Below are 20,154 nucleotides of genomic sequence, written 5' to 3'. Positions count from 1 at the left end.
TATAATTTCTTTCCCAGAAAAAAAATTATACTGACTCCAAGCTTTTGAATAGTACAGTGTTTAATGTGTTTAATGTTACAAAAGCTTTTTATTTGAAATAAATGCTGATCTTTGGTCTTTCTATTCATTAAATAATCCTAAAAAATTTACTCAACTGATTTAAATATTGATAATAATAATAATAATAATAATAATAATGAAAAAGTGTTCTTGAACAGCAAAACAGTATATTAGAATGATTTCTGAAGGATCGTGTGACACTGAAGACTGGAGTAATGTTGCTGGAAATATAGCTTTGAACACAGAAATAAATTACATTTTAAAATATATTCAAATAGAAAACAGATGTTTTAAATAGTAAAAATATTTCAAAACTTTACTGTTTTTGCTGTACTTCAGATCAAATAAATGCAGGCTTGGTGAGCAGAAGAGACTTTTTTAAAGAACATTCAAAATCAAAAACATTTGACTGGTATAAGATTGCGAAATAAAAACAAAAATCAAAATTCTGAATTTCTTTCTCCCAATTCTGAGTTCTGAATTTTTCTCAGATGTCTAAGTTTACATCTTGAAATTCTGAAAACATAAAAAGATAATTGTAACTTTTTATCTAACGATTCTGAATTTTCTCCCCACAATTCTGAGTTTATATCTCACAATTCTGGCTTTGCTTCTCAGAATTGAGTTTATATTTTAAAAAAATCCGAATTTGCCAAATAAAAGGTTGCAATTACTTTGCTTCCATGGTTAAGTGAAAACTTCAAAGGGAACAGAATTATATTTAAAATGCACTTGTCATGTAATTTGACACCCACTTCTGATTTTATCCAAACACAGACATAAATATTTTTGAGATTGTTACAGATACAGATGCAGATATTGGCTCTGCTGGACACCCAATTAATTCAGCACTATAACTGATTACAAAGTGTCTGATAAATGTTTAGGAAATGTACTGTAGAAGATGCACAACACTGAATAGGTCACAATCGAGGTCACTCACACTAACTGAGTTATGGCTGGGTAAAATAAGAGGCTGGCCGAGCACAGCCGCCTCCTCACTGTAATTACTATTCGTTCCTTAATCACTGCAGTCAGCTCTAATTAATCCAGCCGTCCAGTGATTTGTGGAAACTTCATATTAGAAAACTGAGTGGAGTCACAGGAACACCAACCAATGCAATGCAAAATCACAGAGTGTACTTAAGTGAGGTCAAAAAACTGAAAAAGCATCTATTTTGCACTCTTTTTAGTTAAATTAGAAAATGAATATCAATTTTATAATGACTATTTGATTTAAGAATGTTAACAAAATATTTTTTTTTCTTAACAGTTTGCAAATTGACATAAAAAGGGAGACACTGAAGGCAAAAACACAGTTTTTTCATGCACCTGTCCAGTTTGAGATTTTGGGCTTTTTGCTTTTTCATAAAGTGTTATTTCAGGCTAGTGTAAAGAAGACATCCAAAAGACACTGTTAAGTGTTTCTTTTATAGCACTTTATCTATTTGTGTCCATAGATTTCAATTACAATACATATTTATAAAGGCTATTTTCTCAAAATGAGTTTTTCCTCCTACACTGAGCCACAAATCTCCACTTCAGTAGCACTTACACACACCATACTTTACATTTTTATTCCCCCTGAAGGTTTTTACAGAGGGATTTGTTCATATGCAAGTTGCTTGATTTCATTCAAAATTTTATTCCTCCAAAAATTGCAAAAAATACATTTCTGTCCGTTCTAGGATTTTTCTGAATTACGAAGTGACAATATGAAAAATTCTGTAAAAGATTTAAATCTATGTCAAAAAATGTCAAATGTCAAAGATTTTTAAAACTGACTTCATCCAGTGTTTACAATTTTGTACTATAAATGTATGCAAATTAGCACATATTTTATTAAATAAGGATCATTTGCATATTTAAAGCTAACATTTTTATAAAATTGTAATACTTCGTGTAAAGTGTTTGCTATTATTAATGTAACCAATTAACTGGGTAAGTAAGGTGATAACTATTAGTTAATTTTTTTTACCCTATTCACCTGCAGTGTCTCGCCTTAAAATATGATATTTTTAGACTTTTGTGCAAGATAATCATGTTTAAAATGTATTATTAAGCATTTTAAGTAAATGATACACTGATATATGAAAGAAAATGACATTAACAATCAATACTTCATCTAAAACTTACTTTGCATACACAACAAACGATTTTAAATAGGCCAACGCAAATTAACTGAATAACTCGATATCCATAATTCCTTTACATATTACTTCACTATTAAAACAAGAACTGTGCTCTTACCAGGTTTAACGTGTTCCACAATAAGGAAGAACAGCGACAGATTCTTCAATAATAATTTGATATTTTGCTCCATATCCATCTGCAGAAGTCTAGAAGCGTGTGAAATGTCCTGTCATGACTGTTGTGTGTTGCTGATCATGCGGTGTTTGTGATAGTGCTGCTCTGGCTCTGCCATCAGACTCACTGAGCGGCTCTGACGGACTGAGAACCAATGATGATGCTGTGCGTCTCCATAGAGGACCAGTGGGCGGGGTTTACCTTCTTCTATTTGGTAAAGGACTAAATACTCAAAATGTAAATCAAGAAGTTTTATTAAATACGATTAAATATATATTTACATGACGCGATCTGTTTTAGGATTAGCCAATCAGCGTAAAGCACCGCCTACTTTGAGTTGAGTGACGTTCGGGAACAACGAATTAAAATATTATTAATTCATAGATAATTCGAGCCATTTTCGCAAAATAATCGGTGAAATTAATCAATGATTTTTTTTTTTAAATAATTAAAAATAATTTGTTATGCATTACATAAAATAAAACTTAATTATTGTCTTATTAAATAATTTATGCATACATACATACATGCATTTTTTATTATATTTCAATATTAATAATATTATAAATATTAAATATTTTTTATAAAAATATATTTTGATTTTTTGTTATGTTTTTTGTGAAAATGCATGTTATGAAATAATAGTTGTGGTCTATAAAAGTTTTCTTTAGATACTGCAAAATAAATAGGTGCATTTAATCACTGACTTATTAAATAATTTGTTATGCATTACATACATGTATTTTTTATTATATTTCAATATTAATAATACTATAAATATTAAATATTTTATATAAAATATATTTAAATTTTTTTTGTTATGGTTTTTATAATAGTGTGATTTATTAAAAAACATACCGTTTTTTGTGAAACTACGTTATGCAATAATAATTGTTGCCTATAAAGGTTTTCTTTAAATACTGCAAAATAAATTGGTGCACTTAATTGTTATGCATTATATACATTTATTTTTTATTGTATTTCAATCTTAATAATATTATAAATATAATTTTTAAAATATAAAATATATTTGTTTTTTGCTATGATTTTTGTTATGTTATGATTTTTTAAAACATATAGTTGTTTTTTTTGTGAAAATACATGTTTTGATTATTAATAATAATTATTGCCTATAAAGGTTTTCTTTAAATACGGCAAAATAAATTGGTGCACTTAATTACTGACATATAAAATAATTTGTTATGCATTACATACATGTATTTCAATATTAATAATATGATAAATATATATATACTATATACTATATATACTATACTATATATATATAGTCTGGTTTTGAATAATTTGTTATGCATTACATTTATTTTTATTTTTATTTTATTCATATATTATTCATTTTAGTTTTTATATATAAAAATATTTAGATTTGTATGATTTTTGTTATGATGTTATGATTTTTTAAACACATTACTGTTTCTGTAGTGCTTTTCTTTAGATATATTGTTGCATTTAATTATTAACTTACTAAATATAGTTTTATGCATTATAATACACGTATTTTTATTGTATTTGAATATTTATAATTTATTATTTAATAATCATTTATATTTATAAGGCATTTTATATTAAATAATTATTAATTACAAAATTTTGATAAAGTTTGCAAGTACCGTAATTTTTTTGGACTTTCATCTCTTTAAACTACTATAGTGAAGGCTTGGCTTATGAATATTAAATATTTCCTGTTGACGTCATTTTGCAATCTTTCAGCCAATCAGATACTATTATTTGGCGAACGTGACTTCAACGCGATTAATATTCATTAGCTATTCCTCTGCCATAGTATAAGTCCTATTTGTAGATAGTAGTACAGTTTTGACGCCAGATGCCGTTAAGGGCTGGGTTTATAAACTGTGGTAGTGCCAGTCCTTACAGCGTTAGTTTACAAGTTGTTAACTATAACGTTACTGGTAACTGGGGATCTCCCCGTGTCCATTCATCTGAAACCGCAGATCAGGTAATACACATAAAACTTCACCGAATTCAACTTTATGACATTGCGCAATGAACTTTGTACTGTAAACTTTGTGTTTTTGTTCTGGCAGAAATCGCAAAGTAATGTTACGTTGTGTAATAATGTTTTCTGCTATGTGTTTCATTTTTATCTAGAAACTTAGAAAAGTACGTTACTTCTGAATAAAAGAAAATAAAACAGGTTTCCAATGAAGAAGGCGGTGTTGTTTAGTTTGTGGGGTGGTGTTGTTACACCCCATCTTGCCCAGACATTTCAGAAGTTCGAAGAAAGTACTGGTATTTCGAGGTATGTGGCTTTTTTATTTGTTTGTTTGTTTATTTATTTCAAATATATTTAATATAAGATCATAAATAATACGCTTTTGAACCGAAGGATTTGTAATGTTTGTTAAAGAAGTCTCTTCTGTTCACCAAGCCTGCATTTATTTGATCTAAAGTAGGCCTACAGCTAAAACAGTTCAATTTTGAAATATTTTTACTATTTAAAATAATTGCTTTCTATTTGAATATATTTTAAAATGTAATTTATTTCTGTGCTCAAAGCTACATTTTCAGCATCATTACTCCAGTCTTCAGTGTCACATGATCCTTCAAAAATCATTGTAGTTTTGAAAATATTTTTACTTTTTTAAATAACTGATTTTTATTTGAATATATTTTAAAATTTAATAATGTAAATACATTTTTAGCGTCATTACGTCACATGATCTATCAGAAATTTTTCTAGTATTCTGATTTGCTGCTCAAAAACATTTATTATTATTATTATTATTATTATGTTGTATGTTGAAAACAGTTGAATAGAATTTTTGCAGGTTTCTCAAATAGAAAGTTCAGAAGAACAGCATTTATCTGAAATAGAAAGGTTTTGTAACGTTATAAATGTCTTTATCATCACAAAAAAATAAAATAAAAATAAAAAATAAATAAATTATATTGACTCTTCTGACTAAAAGCTATTAAATGTTTTATTGTATAATGTTACAAAACCTTTTTGGATAAATGCTGATATTCGGATCTATTTATTCTATTTATTTCTAAGTATTTTTACTGTTTTAAATATTGATAATAATAATAATAATAATAATAATAAATGTTTCTTGGCCAGCAAATCAGCATATTATAATGATTTCTGAAGGATCATGTGACATTTAAGACTGGAGTAATGATGCTGAAAATGTAGCTTTGATCACAGAAATAAATTATATTTTAAAATATATTCCAAATATAAAAAATATTTCCAATTTTTACTGCATTTGCTGTACTTTGGATCAAATAAATGCAGGCTTGATGAGCAGAAGAGACTTCTTCGAAAAACATGAAAAAATATCAGTGTTAAAAAACTTTTGACCAGCAGCGTATTTATTTTATGTTGCTCTAGGGGATTCATAAAGAATGTGATTACGAAACTTGGCAGTGAGAATGCACTGTATCGCTTGGAGAAAGGAAAAGTCACTCTAACTCAGGTATTTTTCGATTCGTTCATAAAATGTACTCATGCATATAGCATGACACTATGCATGCAGGCTGCTTTAGTGCAACAAAAATATTTACTTAAGCATCATTGTTTTACAAATCAGATGATTCCTGAGTTTGAAGCTGAGTGTCAGAAGGTAGCGGCCGATCAGGGTTTGTCTTTATCTGCCCAATTCTCAGCTCAGAAGGTTTTCAGTGACATTGGGCAGGTAGAATTCAACAAGGCAGTTCTTGATGCTGCAGCTGTCCTCCGTCGTCACGGTATGTTGCTTTTGCATTGCGATTTTACTTGAGTGGTTTTAAATAAACCTTTTATCTTTTTCTCAAAGGAATTTTTGACTTATCTCCTGGAGATAAGTTAAAAAAAAGTGCACCCAAAAATCAAAATTAGCTGGAACTTTTTTGTTTGTTTCTTCATAGGAACAGATTTGTAGAAATTTAGCATTCCATTCCTTGCTCACCAATGGATCCTTTGCAGTGAATGGGTGCCGTCAGAATGAGAGTCCAAACAGCTCATAAACATGTAAACGGTACTTAATTCTTGTGCATATTTCTCTCCTGATTTACACAACTCAAAATTTTCACTGGAGAAAACAGTGAAACTATATTTTTGTTTTTTTACAAACACGCAGCTTATGGCTTCTCAAGATGTTAATTGATGGACTGAAGAGGTGTGAATTACTTGTGGATTATTGTGATGTTTTTATCAGCTGTTTGGACTCTCTTTCTGATGGCACCCATTTACTGTAGAAGATCCGGTCGTGAGCAAGTGACGTAATGCTCCAAATCTGATTAGGAAACAAACTTATCTACATCTGAGATGGTCTGCTTGTGACCAATTTCTTAGAAAATGTTCATTTTTGTGTCAACTCTTCCCTTAAGGCATTGCCACCGGTGTCCTCGCTAATATCTGGGTGGATGACACTGATCAGAGAGATGGCATCGCTAAGATTCTCTCCGTATTGGAGAGCCGTTTCGACCTGGTTGTGCGATCTTGCTATGCCGGTGTCAGAATCCCAGAGCCAGACATCTTTACCAATGCCCTCGAGAAACTTGCTGTTAAACCTCAAGAAGTAAGTGCAGTAATTCACTTCATAATGTCTCCAGTTGGAAATTGACAGCAGATTGAAAAGCTGCTATTTAAGGATGTAACCAAATGTTCTTATAATTGACCAATTTAAGGCAGTCTGGCTGGATGTGGATGAAGAAAGTGTCAAGGCAGCTGAAGGTTTGGGGATGACGGCAGTTCATGTCAAGGACATCAATGAGGCTCTTAAGGAAATTCAGAAGCTTACAGAAATAGAGGTGAGGAAATTCTGACCTTAAACCACTGTAAAAAAATATATTTTAATGCTAAAACACTGCTAAAATGCTGTGGTATAATAGCAGGTTCTCATTACTTTATATGGCGAAAAACTGTAATAAATCTAAAAAATGCTGTTTAAGGATTAGTCCACTTTCTGAAATAAAAATTTCCTGTTAATTTATTCACCCCCATGTCATCCAAGATGTTCATGGCTTTTTTTTGAGGAAAAAATATAGTTACTTCTATGGTGCTCAACAGATTGAAGGTTAAAAATGCAAAGCTTCAAAGGGCTCTGCACGATCCTAGCCAAGGATTAAGGGATTTATCTGGTGAAACAATCAGTTATTTTCTAAAAATTTTTTACAATTTATATACTTTATAACCTCAAATGTTCATCTTGTTTTGTACAAGTTAGGGTATGTTGAAAAAGTTACATCTCACTTTCTTCAAAAAATTGTCCTACATCGCTGCAGAAGTACCACTGGGTGTTTACAAAGTGAACGTGCAAAGAAGGTTTAAAGGGATGGTTCGGAGTAGAATTGACTTCATTGCTATGCACTCCGAAGCCCTTGTAAATACCCCATCCGAAGTTTTTTTTTACCTTAGTCAAACATTTATGGAGATATTTGAGTTTTTCGAAATGCTTGTTACAGGAGTGAATGGTACATGTGATGTATCTCGTAAATTGCACCTCTAAACGTGCAAGTAGTCTTACCAAACTTGTGCAGTAGTGTAAATAGGTTATGTACTCACAAAACGCTGCATCAGAACATTTGTAAGTCCACCATGAGTGTTTTAAAAACACGTTTTAGCCGATCCCTACTAGTCGAAAAAACTACAAATGGCGACACGTCGACGTCACTTCCCTGGTTTGAAAAAAGCACGTAAAAGTCCTCCTACAAGTTGACATGCACACAGATGTAGTAGGAGGACTTTTACATGCTTTTTTCAAACCAGGGAAGTGACGTCGACTTGTAGTTTCTGAGACTAGTAGGGATCGGCTAAAACGTGTTTTTAAAACACTCATTGTGGACTTACAAATGTTCTGATGCAGCGTTTTGTGAGTACATAACCTATTTACACTACTGTACAAGTTTGGTAAGATTACTTGCACGTTTAGTGGTGCAATTTACGAGATACATCACATGTACCATTCACCCCTGTAACAAGCAATTCGAAAAACTCTAATATCTCCATAAATGTTCGACTAAGGAAAAAAAAACTTCGGATGGGGTATTTAGATGGGCTTCGGAGTGCATAGCAATGAAGTCAAATCTACTCCGAACCATCCCTTTAACACCCTTTACAAAAAAGGTAAAACAGAGATGTAGGATGGAGAAGAAAATGAGGTGGGAGTTTTTTTACATACCCTTACTGTCTTGAATTGGAGTGCACAGAGTAAGCATGTGCATCGCAGAGCTAGACAAGACGAACATTTGTGGTTAAAAAGTGTATAAATATAAAGAGGTCATCGGATGCCCATTTTCCACAAGTTGATATGATTCCTTAGGGTCTTAATGAGAAGTCTATAACATGCTTTGGTTAAAAACACTCTTTGCACTTTGTCAAAATCAGCCATCTTTAAAGCGAGATATTCTGTTGCATGTTTCTTTAAATGCTAATGAGCTCTGCTTGCTCCGCCCCTCTCTGCCGTGGGATGACGAGCCGTAATGTTTACTTTAGCGGCATTTAGCCGCGTTTAGCTGCGAAACTTGCTAACCAACACATTATTAAGAAAGGCCATTTGCAAAGATGCATTAACACCCTTATACTCACTTCTGCTGTGGGTGAAGCTGCATCACGAATGATTAGCACGAACATAGACGCATGTCTAGTAAATGAATTTCTGAACACCTCAATTGCTTAATGAACACCTCAATTGCTTAATCTGAGACATTCTTGATCTGGGACATTTTTCTTGTCGGCCTCGACACATCGACAAGAAGCTGAGAATGACCTGATTTTAAAAAGGGGATATTACTTTTAAAGATTAAAAAATGCCACTGGGTGGATTTTTATCATTGCAGGGTGGTTGTGTACACAAACTGCCAACACACATTCATCTTCAAACAACATGTAAAAGTGAGTTTTACATCCATTGACCCCTTTGAGAAAATGACAGATTGATAGATAAGACTCTTATTTCTCACCTGGGATCATGTAGAGCCCTTTGAAGCTGCATTGAAATTGCATTTTTAAAATTCCATCCTTTGAGCACTATTAAAGTCCACTATATGGGGAAAAACCATGGAATGTTTTCCTCAAAAAACGTAATGTCTTTGCGACTGAGGAAAGAAAGAGATGAATATTTTGAGTGACATGGTGGTAAGTAAAATTGTCAGGGAATTTTTATTCTGGAAGTGGAGTAATCCTTTAAATTTACAGTATGAAAGTAAAAAATAAAACCAGTCGTCTTATAATGTACAGTGAAAAAACATAAATTGAATTTCCTTTGTGACATTTAATGATTTTAATGGATAACTGTTAACAGGTTACCGGTGATCTCCAGCCCCCCTCTTGTGATCCTGAAAATGTCTCTCATGGATACGTGACCATTAAGGTATTTATAATCCTTATCTCTGTTTTATTTGTGCCAGAGTTCAATGGTGGTGTATTATTAAGGATCATTAAAAGGGTGTTCCTCTGTTTTTCAGCCTGGTGTGAGGAGTCACTATGTGGACATGGGAGATGGACCGCCTGTTCTCCTGTGCCATGGCTTCCCTGAGAGTTGGTTTTCCTGGAGATATCAGGTGAGGTGTCTCAACACTTTTAGCCGATGCAACTGAAATACAGGCCTTTGAAAGTTTACCTGATAATTTACTCACCCCTGTGTTATCCAGGATGTTCATGTCTTTCTTTTTTCATTTAAAAAATTGAGGTTTTTAAGAAAAACATTCCAGGATTTTTCTCCATATAGTGGATTTCAATGATGGCCAGTGAGTTGAAGGCACAAATTACAGTTTCAATGCAGGCTCTACAAGATCTCAGCTGAGTAATAAGGGTCTTATCTAGCGAAACATCTGGTCATTTTCTAAAAACAATTACAATTTATATACTTTTTAAACACAAATGGACTAGCTCTGCAACATGCATTGCGTAATCATGTTGGAAATGATTGGTCGTTTTCTAAAAGAAAAAAAAGTATATACTTTTTAACCACAAATGCTTGACCTCACACATTACGAAGTCAAGACCCTACTATTTTGAACTGAATTACACAGATGAGGAATTAGTTTGACTTTTCCAACATGATGACGCAATGCTTGTTGCAGAGCTAGTCCAAGACATGCATTTGTGGTTAAAAAGTATATAAATTGTAATTTTCTTTAGAAAATGATCAAATGTTTCGCTAGATAAGAGACTTATTCCTTGGCTGGGATGGTGTAGAGCCCTTTGAAGCTGTACTGAAACTGCAGTTTGGACCTTCAAACTGTTGGGTACCATTAAAGTCCACTATATGGAGAAAAATCCTGGAATGTTGTCCTCAAAATCCTTAATTTGGATGACATGGGTTTTTCTGGAAGTGAACTAATCCTTTATAGGTGCCATAGAATGCATTGATACAATATTTTAAATTGTTCTCTGATATCTACATAGAAGTTGTATGACATAGGTAAGGGCAAACATTCTCCAGAAACAAGTCCATTTACAACCCTAGGATGTGTCCCTAGAATGAAATGGTCTTTTATTACCTTATTTGGAAAGTTCATGAATAATAATGATGAGCTCTGCTCTGATTGGCTGTTTTACAGAGCAGCTCATGTCAGTAGTTCACACAGGAAGGAAAATATATATTTAATCACAGAGCTTAAGTTGCTATTAATATGTAGGGTATTGAAACTGCTGTTTTGAATGCACGACCACTTTTTACTTTAACTTTTGAGATTTGCGATCACGTGTGCTCTATACAATGGTATACTACAGCGGCAGTACTTACCACATTGGACAAGTTTAGATGCTTGTCAGTGATATTGTCCTTGCTTCGTTTTTTCACAATAGCCTAGCTGCAGAACTTCTGATGATTGGGCTATGCAAATATTGGGGGCGAAATTATTAATGATCATGACTATAACATCATAGTCGGTGTTGTTTTTAGTGTTTTTTGTGCAAACACCAGATTTAAGAAGGAGGAAACAATGGTGTTTAAGGCTCACAATATGTCATGTCCATGCACATAACTGTTATTATTCAACTATGCCAAAGTAAATACAGTTTTCTATTCTACGGCACCTTTAAAGATCAGAGCTGGTAACCCACAGGTGTGGGGTTTAAACACCAGAAGGATTCATGTGTGAGCTTTCACTATTATACCTTTGAATACACCTCAAAGGGGAATTGAATAATGGATATTGAAAATAAGTTTGGACCCTTTTCACTGACTGTGATGACGCAAAGAGTTATATTATAGAATCTAGCAACCTTTTTTGTGTTTAAAAGATTTAATATATATTAATAACTCTGTACTTTGTTTTATTGTTTTATTACCTTGGCATTAAATTACAGAAAGCAGTGCTGCTGTGTGAGTGTTTTCACATGTTTTAAAAAATATATATTTGTTGCAGTTTCCATTTACCACTATTGAAGTTTAGCCAACTGTGACGACTTGTGCATCTGAAATATGAGAAGATTCCATAGTGTAATGCTAGAGTGCTTTAAGCATTCTACATCACTTGTTGAGACACGTCAGTGCTCATTATAATTATTTCTCATACTTGGGATTAGTGATTTGAAGAAAATCTGTCACAGAGACCTTTTAATGCTTTCTTTGAGCCAGTAAGAAATCGCCTAACATCCTTGCAACTGCTTAGCAATGCATTATAGCACTCAAAACATCTTGGCAACTGCATAGCAATGCCCTGGCAACCATTTAGAACACAAGCGCCACTTGTGTTCTTCAGATGTTATTGTTTTTGTTTATCGTTTCTCATCAGATTCCGGCTTTGGTCGATGCTGGATTCAGGGTTCTGGCTCTTGACATGAAAGGCTATGGTGACTCCACTGCTCCAGCAGGTCAGATATAATTATACACAGTATGTTTCATGCTTTGTTTTTACTTCCCATTTCTTTTACATTGCATTTACATTATCCAAAGTGATTAACTAAAGAGGAACAAACGCAAAGAGGAACAAAAGCGCTTCATCAAGGAGGCAGCAATATGCATTTATATACAGTTGGAGTCAAAAGTTTACACACACCTTGCTAAATCTACAAAATGTTAATTATTCAACCAAAATAAGAGGGATAATACAAAATGCATGTTGATTTTTTTTTTAGTACTGACCCGATTAAGATATAGAGAAAATAATAGTTGAATTCATAAAAAGTTTACATTCTTATACAGTATGTTCGTATACCTCAATGATCCACAGCTGTGTTTTTTTTTTTGTTTTTTTTTTAGTAATAGTTGTTCATGAGTCACTTGTTTGTCCTGAACCATTAAACTGCCCGCTATTCTTCAGAAAAACCCTTCAGGTCACACAAATTTTTTTTTTTTTTTTTTTGCTTTTTCAGGATTTTTGTCTATTTGAACCCTTTACAACTATGACTGTATGATTTTGAGATCTATCTTTTGACACTGAGGACAACTGAGAGACTTATATGCGACTATTACTGAAGGTTCAGACTCACTGATGCTCCAGAAGGAAAGACAATGAGTTAAGAGCTGGGGGGGGGGGGGGTGAAAACTTTTGAACAGAATGAAGATGTGTAGATTTTCTTATTTTGCCTAAATATCATATTTTTATTATTTAGTGCTGCCCTTCAGAAGCTCCAGAAAATACTTACATGTTCCCCAGAAGACAAAATAAGTTACATTTACCCTGATCTTCAAATTCAAAAAGTTTTCACCCCCGGCTCTTAATGCATCGTGTTTCTTTCTGAAGCATCAGTTAGCTTTTGAAGCTTCTGTAATAGTTGCATATGAGTCCCTCAGTTGTCCTTAGTGTTAAAAGATGGATCTCAAAATCAAATACACAAAAATGAAAAAACTAAAGATTTTGTGACCTGAAGGATTTTTCTGAAGAACAGCGGGCAGTTTAACTGTTCTGGACAAACAAGGGACTCATGAACAACTATCACTAAAAACACAGATGTGGATTATTCGTGTAACAACACAGTACTAAGAATCCTTGTAAACTTTTGCACATGGTCATTTTTATAAATTAAACTATTATTTTCTCTTGTGGACTATATGTAAACATCGTTTATGTGAAGTATCTTATTCAGATCAGTACTAAATAAAAAATAGCATGCATTTTGTATGATCCCTCTTATTTTGGTACAACAATTAACATTTTGCAGATTCTGCAAGGTGTATGTAAACTTTTGACTTCAGCTGTACATTGCCATTGTTTGACAACTAGATTAGGAAGCAAGCTTGAGACGAGGAAAATTTTTCGTGAGTGTGCAGGTGAATTGGTTGAAGAGTGTGGGGTGGTTAAGTGCTTGCAAAAGAGGTCTTTAGCTGCTTCTTGAAAGATGCGATTGTTCCAGCAGTTTGGAGTCTGCCAGCTCATTCCACTAGAGAGGAAGAGAAAAAGTAAAGGTTTTGGAGAGTGGCTTCTTGCATTGTTGAGAAAGCAAAAGAAGGCGTCACTTATTCAGTAACTCTAGTGTTAATGCATGCACTCTCTCTAATTCACACCAGCTATTTTCTACTCTATCTATGCACACTAGATCTTATTGTGAAAAATTCATCCGTGCATATGTTCCTAGAGATGCATGCAGGATGTCTCCAAATCATTCTCCCCTGCAAGCTTGCGTTCATCGACCTCCACTTTTGGGTTCAACGGCAACATATTAAAATCTGATCAACAAAGGATGCATACATTTTTTGTGGTTGGATGTACGTCACAATATGGCAGAAAAGCTCTGTCTACTTGTGTTTCAGTGTGACTTTAAACACTGCACTTGTTTAAAAAAAAGTGTTAGTTCTCTTTCGAAATGAATTTCTGAACACAGGGCTAAAAGTGGCCTCTTAAGATTCTTAACCTATGACAACAACTAATTGCAATCCTCAGAATCAGTGCACAGGTTGTTGTTTTTAGCTGGATACTTCATTTTTGCTTATTGTAGATTAAAAATGCATAGTCTTTCACAGGAAGTTGTCAAGGTAAAGTGTTGAAGATTTTTTAAATTGCATCCTGTGATCAAGGACACTCAAGATACAGTTAATAAGCCTTATAAACATAAGCAGTTAAAGATGTTTTTGTTCTTGGAACATTTATACTTTTTAAAAACAGCTTGTTTTTTATCCTTTGACATCTGTGTTTTTAAGATGACCAACAGTAATTTTCATCAGTGTTGGTAAGTTTGCAGCATAGGATGCTTTGACGTAGGGCTGGGCCGATAAACGATATCATATCGAATCGCGATAAAATTTATGTTAATAACGATGATAAGCTCTAGTCTAGACATTTTTTGCTCGATATGGATTAATCTAAGAGCCAATCACACAGCAGAAATATGCGACAGCGGCCAATCAGCGTGCAGCGTCCGTGTGCACGTCAAAGTACAAAGTTCATTTCCTACAGCACTTTGCGAAGCAACCCTACACCAGGACGACAAAAAAAGAGAGTGGAAGCAGCGACGAAAGAGAAACTAACCTCGATTTATTATCCAAAGATGTTGAAGTTGTCGACAAAAAAATGTAGCACGAATTCCGTAAGTGGTTTGACTATCTGAAAAGTGACTCTCACCTCAGCTGAGAGTTTGGCGCGATTGTTAAAACTGAAACCGAAAGCAAAAAACGCACGCGCATTCAAAAGCAATTTTAATCCCCCTTGTTTAGAGAGTGACGCAAATTAGGCTAAATGACATATCTAGGCTGTTATCAGAATATAGACTATAATAGGTTGTGTATGCCTATAGCTCTGTATCATGCTTGAAATATTCCGTCTCTGTTTGCACTTTGAATATTGAGAGAGTAGCCTACTTTGATTATGGCTGAATTGTCTGCACTTAATACGATTAAGAAAGAGCTGTGTCGTAATTTTTTGATATTTATACTGTAGATTGTTTCAAAATGCAGTGGTTGCCTCTAATTTAAATAGCTCAACCTATAATAGAGAAAATAAACAATTGTGTTTATAATAATAAATAATAAAGAAATAAATAAATGTATTACAAATTATGTTTTTACAATAATTTTATGTTTACATTTTGTACATTTACTCTAATTTACCATACTCTGTCACAACTTTTATTTTTTTTTCATTTATTTTAGTAAGTTATTTTAATTTTTAAGGCCAAATCTGTAATCTGCTTTTGTTAATAATAACTATACTTAAAAATGTAATTTAATGAATCCTTTAATTTTTGTGGCTTTAGTCATTGTTGGGATACTATTTTAAAGCTGGCAACATCAACAGCTTATATCGAAATATATATCGTCATCGTTCAATATGGGAAAAAAATATCGAGATTACATTTTTGCCATATCGCCTAGCCCTACTTTGACGTTGTTTGCAATTGCATTATTCCAAAGTAAATGCATAAGTGAGAGATCCTAAAAACTGCTGCTGAGAGTTTGTTTTAAGCGTGTGTGTGTGCGCTACTTGCTCAAATGTCATGCTTTGGCTTTAAAAGCAGCATGAGTTTCCAGGTAACTGAAATAAATGCCCGAAGGGATTCTAGCTCTCCAGTTCCCCTGTGATCACCGCAGCATCATGCTGAGAATGAAAATGAAGCACTGCTCTTTAGCATGTGCGTCAGGTCACTTCTGTGATGGGATTTGAAGTTTACATAAAGAACTGCGTGTGAAGTGACAGTGCATGTTTTGAACAATAAGGCACAAGAGGCTGTGCTGTGTTTTGAATATATTTTCAATATAGCATGAGCTCAAGGCCTTACTGCTTATAAAATGATTACAATGCAATACAAATATAAGGACCATTTTTTAATTAAGCGTTTTATTAAAAGTCCTTATGCAGGAATATATAAAGCTGTTAATTAAGGATTACAAATACGGTTTATTGTAATTATTAAACCACATTTGCTGCATGAATGAAAGCCACTACTTGTTTCTTTTAAATATCGGAGTGCTGACTTCAAAATTAGTGCCTGTTTTCTTCTAGCATTTCATGATTTCTCCCAAAATATCATGTATTTGTAGCTTTTATAAAGTGGCTATTGAAATAATTCTTGTATTATCTGTTAATCAGCAGAAAACAGCCACAAAGACATGACTTCTGTCTTCCTCTGAGCCAGATTACAACTATTTGTTTAAGGCATTATTCATTATTGTAAGCCTAATCTTGATTTCAAGGTTAAAATCATGACCAGTGACAGAACAAAATGCAAACATAAGTCAGATGTTTTCTGCTACATCACACTTTACTGCATCCAGAGAACAGACTCACAGATTTGTGAAGAAAGCCCTAGTAAAAAAGTGATAGATTTAAAATGCATTTATTTTGTACAAAGCAAAGTTCAAGTCTATTATGACATTTACTGACATATCGCTTGAGACTTAGTGAAATAAATTTTGTAATAAAACATTATTTAAAGTACTACTTTTTAATATTAAGCCTAAAACATGTTTTAATAATAATATTGATGAGGATTGTATGATCTTTAAATAATATCGGTGTTTAAATGCATGCTATTTAAAGTGTACCTAAAGTATACTTGCAATAGTTCCACGTAAGCACAATCAAAGTCTATCTTTAGTTGAACTTTAGCACTACTTCTGCACAATTAAAGTGCATTAAGTACATTACTTGTTCCAATTTAGCAGACTTTAAATATACCAGTTTTAGTATGCTAAAAGTACAATTGGTGGGTATTTTTATAAAGCAAATGTTTTTCTAGTATTCTTAGCATGAAATAAATGTATTTTAAATACATTTTAGTACATTTATTTTTCACCAGGGAAGTTATTAACGACAATATATGGATTATTTGAACTTTTTTTACTTCTAAGTTATAAATTGTAAGTTAAATTATATGTTTTGAATACATTTTCAAACACATTTGACTGTTGTTATTTTGATATGTGCATTGATATCTGTATAGAATTAGAAAAATCGGTAACACTTTACAATAAGGTTCATTAGTTAACATTAGTTAACCATATTAGTTAACATGAACTAATAATGAACTGGACTTATACAGCATTTATTAATCTTTGTTAATGTTAATTTCAACATTTACTAATACATTATTAAAATTTTGTTAACATTAGTTAATGCAGTGTGAACTAACATGAACAAACAATGAACAACTGTATTTCCGTTAACTAACGTTAATAAAGATTAGTAAATACATTAACAAATTTATTGCTCATGGTTAGTTCATGTTAGTTAATACATTAACTAATGTTTAACTAATGAACCTTATTGTAAAGTGTTACCGAACAATCTTGTTATAATTGCTACATGAAAAGAAACAGCACATAGAATAAGCTCTGTTTTATTCACATCTTTCTTTGCAGACATTGAGGAGTATTCTCAAGAACAACTCATGCTGGTAAGTAAAACCAGTCTATGTACATTTATAGCAAAACTGATGTTAGGTTGCACAAAATGGATAATTTTGTCTCTCATTCTTGATTTTTTTAGGATCTGGTGACATTTTTGGATAAAATGGTATGTGCAGTTTTTACTTTGACACATGCATATAATTATAGTATTACTGTTTTATGATATTATATAATATTGAAAAACGTTAGATGCGAGACTGATATTTTAGCCTCTGTCTTGTTAGACATATAATTAGAGTTGGGACTCGACAACCAGACATATAAATCTTAATTTAAAAAAACTGACCCTTATGACTGGCTTTGTGGTCCAGGGTCACATTTATATACAATACATTAGTGGATTTAAAGTCTAACCTTAAAATGCATGCTTTTTATGTACCCTCCTAACTTTAAATACTTTGGTGGGTTAATAAGACTGTTGGTAACGCTTTAGTGTCCAATTCTCAATTTTAACTAGTTGATTATTAGCATGAATATTACTGAGATATTGGCTATTTATTATTACCTAAAAGCATTTTAATGTCTTATTCTGTAAGACTGCAAGACTTATTCTGAATCTTTAATCCTACCCAATTCTTAAACTTAACAACCACTAAGTATTAATAAGCAGTAATTAGGAGTATATTGAGGTAAAAGTCATAGTTAATAGTTAGTGAATAGTAATAATTGGACCCTAAAATGTGACCAGAATAATTTAACGTAGACTATTGTAGTAATCAGGTATAGTCTTGTCTGAATGTAGAGATATTTTTCACACATGTCCAGTGTCATTCATTATCATACAAATGATCTCTCTGCTCTTTTGCACATCTCAAAATAGTATTGTAGGTTAAACTGACACCCGTTACGGAAGCTAAACGCAGTTCCCCTTTTTCAAGGCATTTCATATAAATACAATGCTCTTTTTTCAGACTATCAGGACATACTACTTAACTGGCCAAATTATTGCATGATAAAAATGCTTTCTGTGTTGTGATTCACAAAAGTACTTCTGCTTGGGTGCATGTGTGAATGCATATGTGTTAGGGTAGTGTTGCACAGCCTCTGAGTTTTAACAGCATCACCGAACTGAGAGGTTGAGACCTCAAACGGATGAGGGACTGTTTTTGAATGTTTGTTAAACCATATTTAGTTAGTCCACAGTTAGACCAGCAGATTCTGCAGTGCAGATAACACGTCATTTGCATTTGGTTAGTGGAATAAAACACAAGTGCATTTGTCCCAAAATAAATACATTTGTTGGTCTTCCAGAGAAAACAACCAAACAAACATGAGCTGGCTTTGCTGTGGATTATCTGAATGTGACCAGTCTTGACTATATGTGACCCTGGACCACAAAACCAGTCTTAAGTAGCACAGGTATATTTGTAGCAATAGCCAAAAATACATTGTAGGGGTCAATATTATCGATTTTTATTTTATGCCAAAAATCATTAGCATATTAAGTAAAGATCATGTTCCATGAAGATATTTTGTACATTTTCTACCATAAATATATAAAAACTTGATTTTTGATTAGTCATATGCATTGCTAAGAACTTCATTTGGACAACTTTTAAGGCGATTTTCTCAATATTTAGATTTTTTTGCACCCTCAGATTCCAGGTTTTCAAATAGTTGTATCTCAGACAAACATTGTCCTATTTTAACAAACAATATATCAATGGAAAGCTTATTTACTCAGCTTTCAGATGACGTAAGAATCTCAATTTCGACAAATTTACACTTACGACTGGTTTTGTGGTCCAGGGTCACATATACGACCAGCATGTAGTGAGATTTCGTCCTGTAGGCCTCATGAAGTACATTCATCAAAGTGTGTTTGGTACCATTTGTCTTGAGGTGCTGGCCATGGACTTTCAAAAGATGATGCTTTATGCTGATTGTGAAAGGTTATGCTACATGTTAGGTTAACTATTATTAGAGTATTTTGGCAGCACAGGTGGCTCTATTCAGCTTTTGTGCAGCTGCTCAAATTGCTTGTTTGGAAAGAAATGAAATTGTTGGTCATGCAGTATGCTTGGCCAATGCCTTTTTGTCTACTTTTGTTATGGTAGATTGCACAGCTCTTTGAAGCGCTCTTTGAAACTTTATTATGATTAAGAAAGAACTGTATTACTGAATGCAGTTGACAAACCTTGAAGTGCACTACAGATGTAGTATGTGAATGCCCCCTTCTAACAATAGAAGTTGGCTGTAATGGTAATCATAATGCTACAACATACAATTGTACGCTAGATTATTGTCTTTGCTTTCTATTCTTTCTATTCCATAATGTTTATTTTCCACATTTATATTACGCTTACATTTAATCATTTAGCTTACGCTTGCTTATTCAAAGCAACTTACAAATGAGGACAATAGAAGCAGACAAAAGAGCAACAATATGTAAGCACTGTGACACAGTACACGTAACAAGGTTTCTTTTTTTTTGGATAATGCCACAGTGCACAAAATAAGGGTCATGTAGAAATGATTTACTCATTGCCTATTGCATGGATATTATCAGAGGTGCACATAGGATTTTAGC

At 33.0% G+C, this 20,154-nt stretch overlaps 1 protein-coding gene across 1 annotated transcript in view; it reads left to right on the top strand.

The window, feature by feature from the left end:
- Positions 1 to 4,201: 4,201 nt before the first annotated feature.
- The window catches only part of ephx2 (epoxide hydrolase 2, cytoplasmic), a 37,730-nt gene continuing 21,777 nt past the window's right edge, over positions 4,202 to 20,154 (top strand). Inside the window, exons 1-11 of the mRNA XM_073827643.1 lie at positions 4,202 to 4,345; positions 4,498 to 4,648; positions 5,744 to 5,828; positions 5,943 to 6,099; positions 6,721 to 6,911; positions 7,021 to 7,143; positions 9,636 to 9,704; positions 9,799 to 9,894; positions 12,076 to 12,154; positions 17,577 to 17,611; positions 17,704 to 17,730. Of these exons, the coding sequence (XP_073683744.1) occupies positions 4,551 to 4,648; positions 5,744 to 5,828; positions 5,943 to 6,099; positions 6,721 to 6,911; positions 7,021 to 7,143; positions 9,636 to 9,704; positions 9,799 to 9,894; positions 12,076 to 12,154; positions 17,577 to 17,611; positions 17,704 to 17,730 (960 nt within the window). The 5' untranslated portion in view covers positions 4,202 to 4,345; positions 4,498 to 4,550. The remainder of the gene's footprint in view (positions 4,346 to 4,497; positions 4,649 to 5,743; positions 5,829 to 5,942; positions 6,100 to 6,720; positions 6,912 to 7,020; positions 7,144 to 9,635; positions 9,705 to 9,798; positions 9,895 to 12,075; positions 12,155 to 17,576; positions 17,612 to 17,703; positions 17,731 to 20,154) is intronic.

This window comes from Garra rufa, chromosome 21 (genome assembly GCF_049309525.1).
Source record: "Garra rufa chromosome 21, GarRuf1.0, whole genome shotgun sequence".
NCBI lineage: Eukaryota > Metazoa > Chordata > Actinopteri > Cypriniformes > Cyprinidae > Garra > Garra rufa.
The sequence above is the reverse complement of the archived record's forward strand: the minus strand, read 5'-3'. Positions and strand labels throughout refer to the sequence as shown.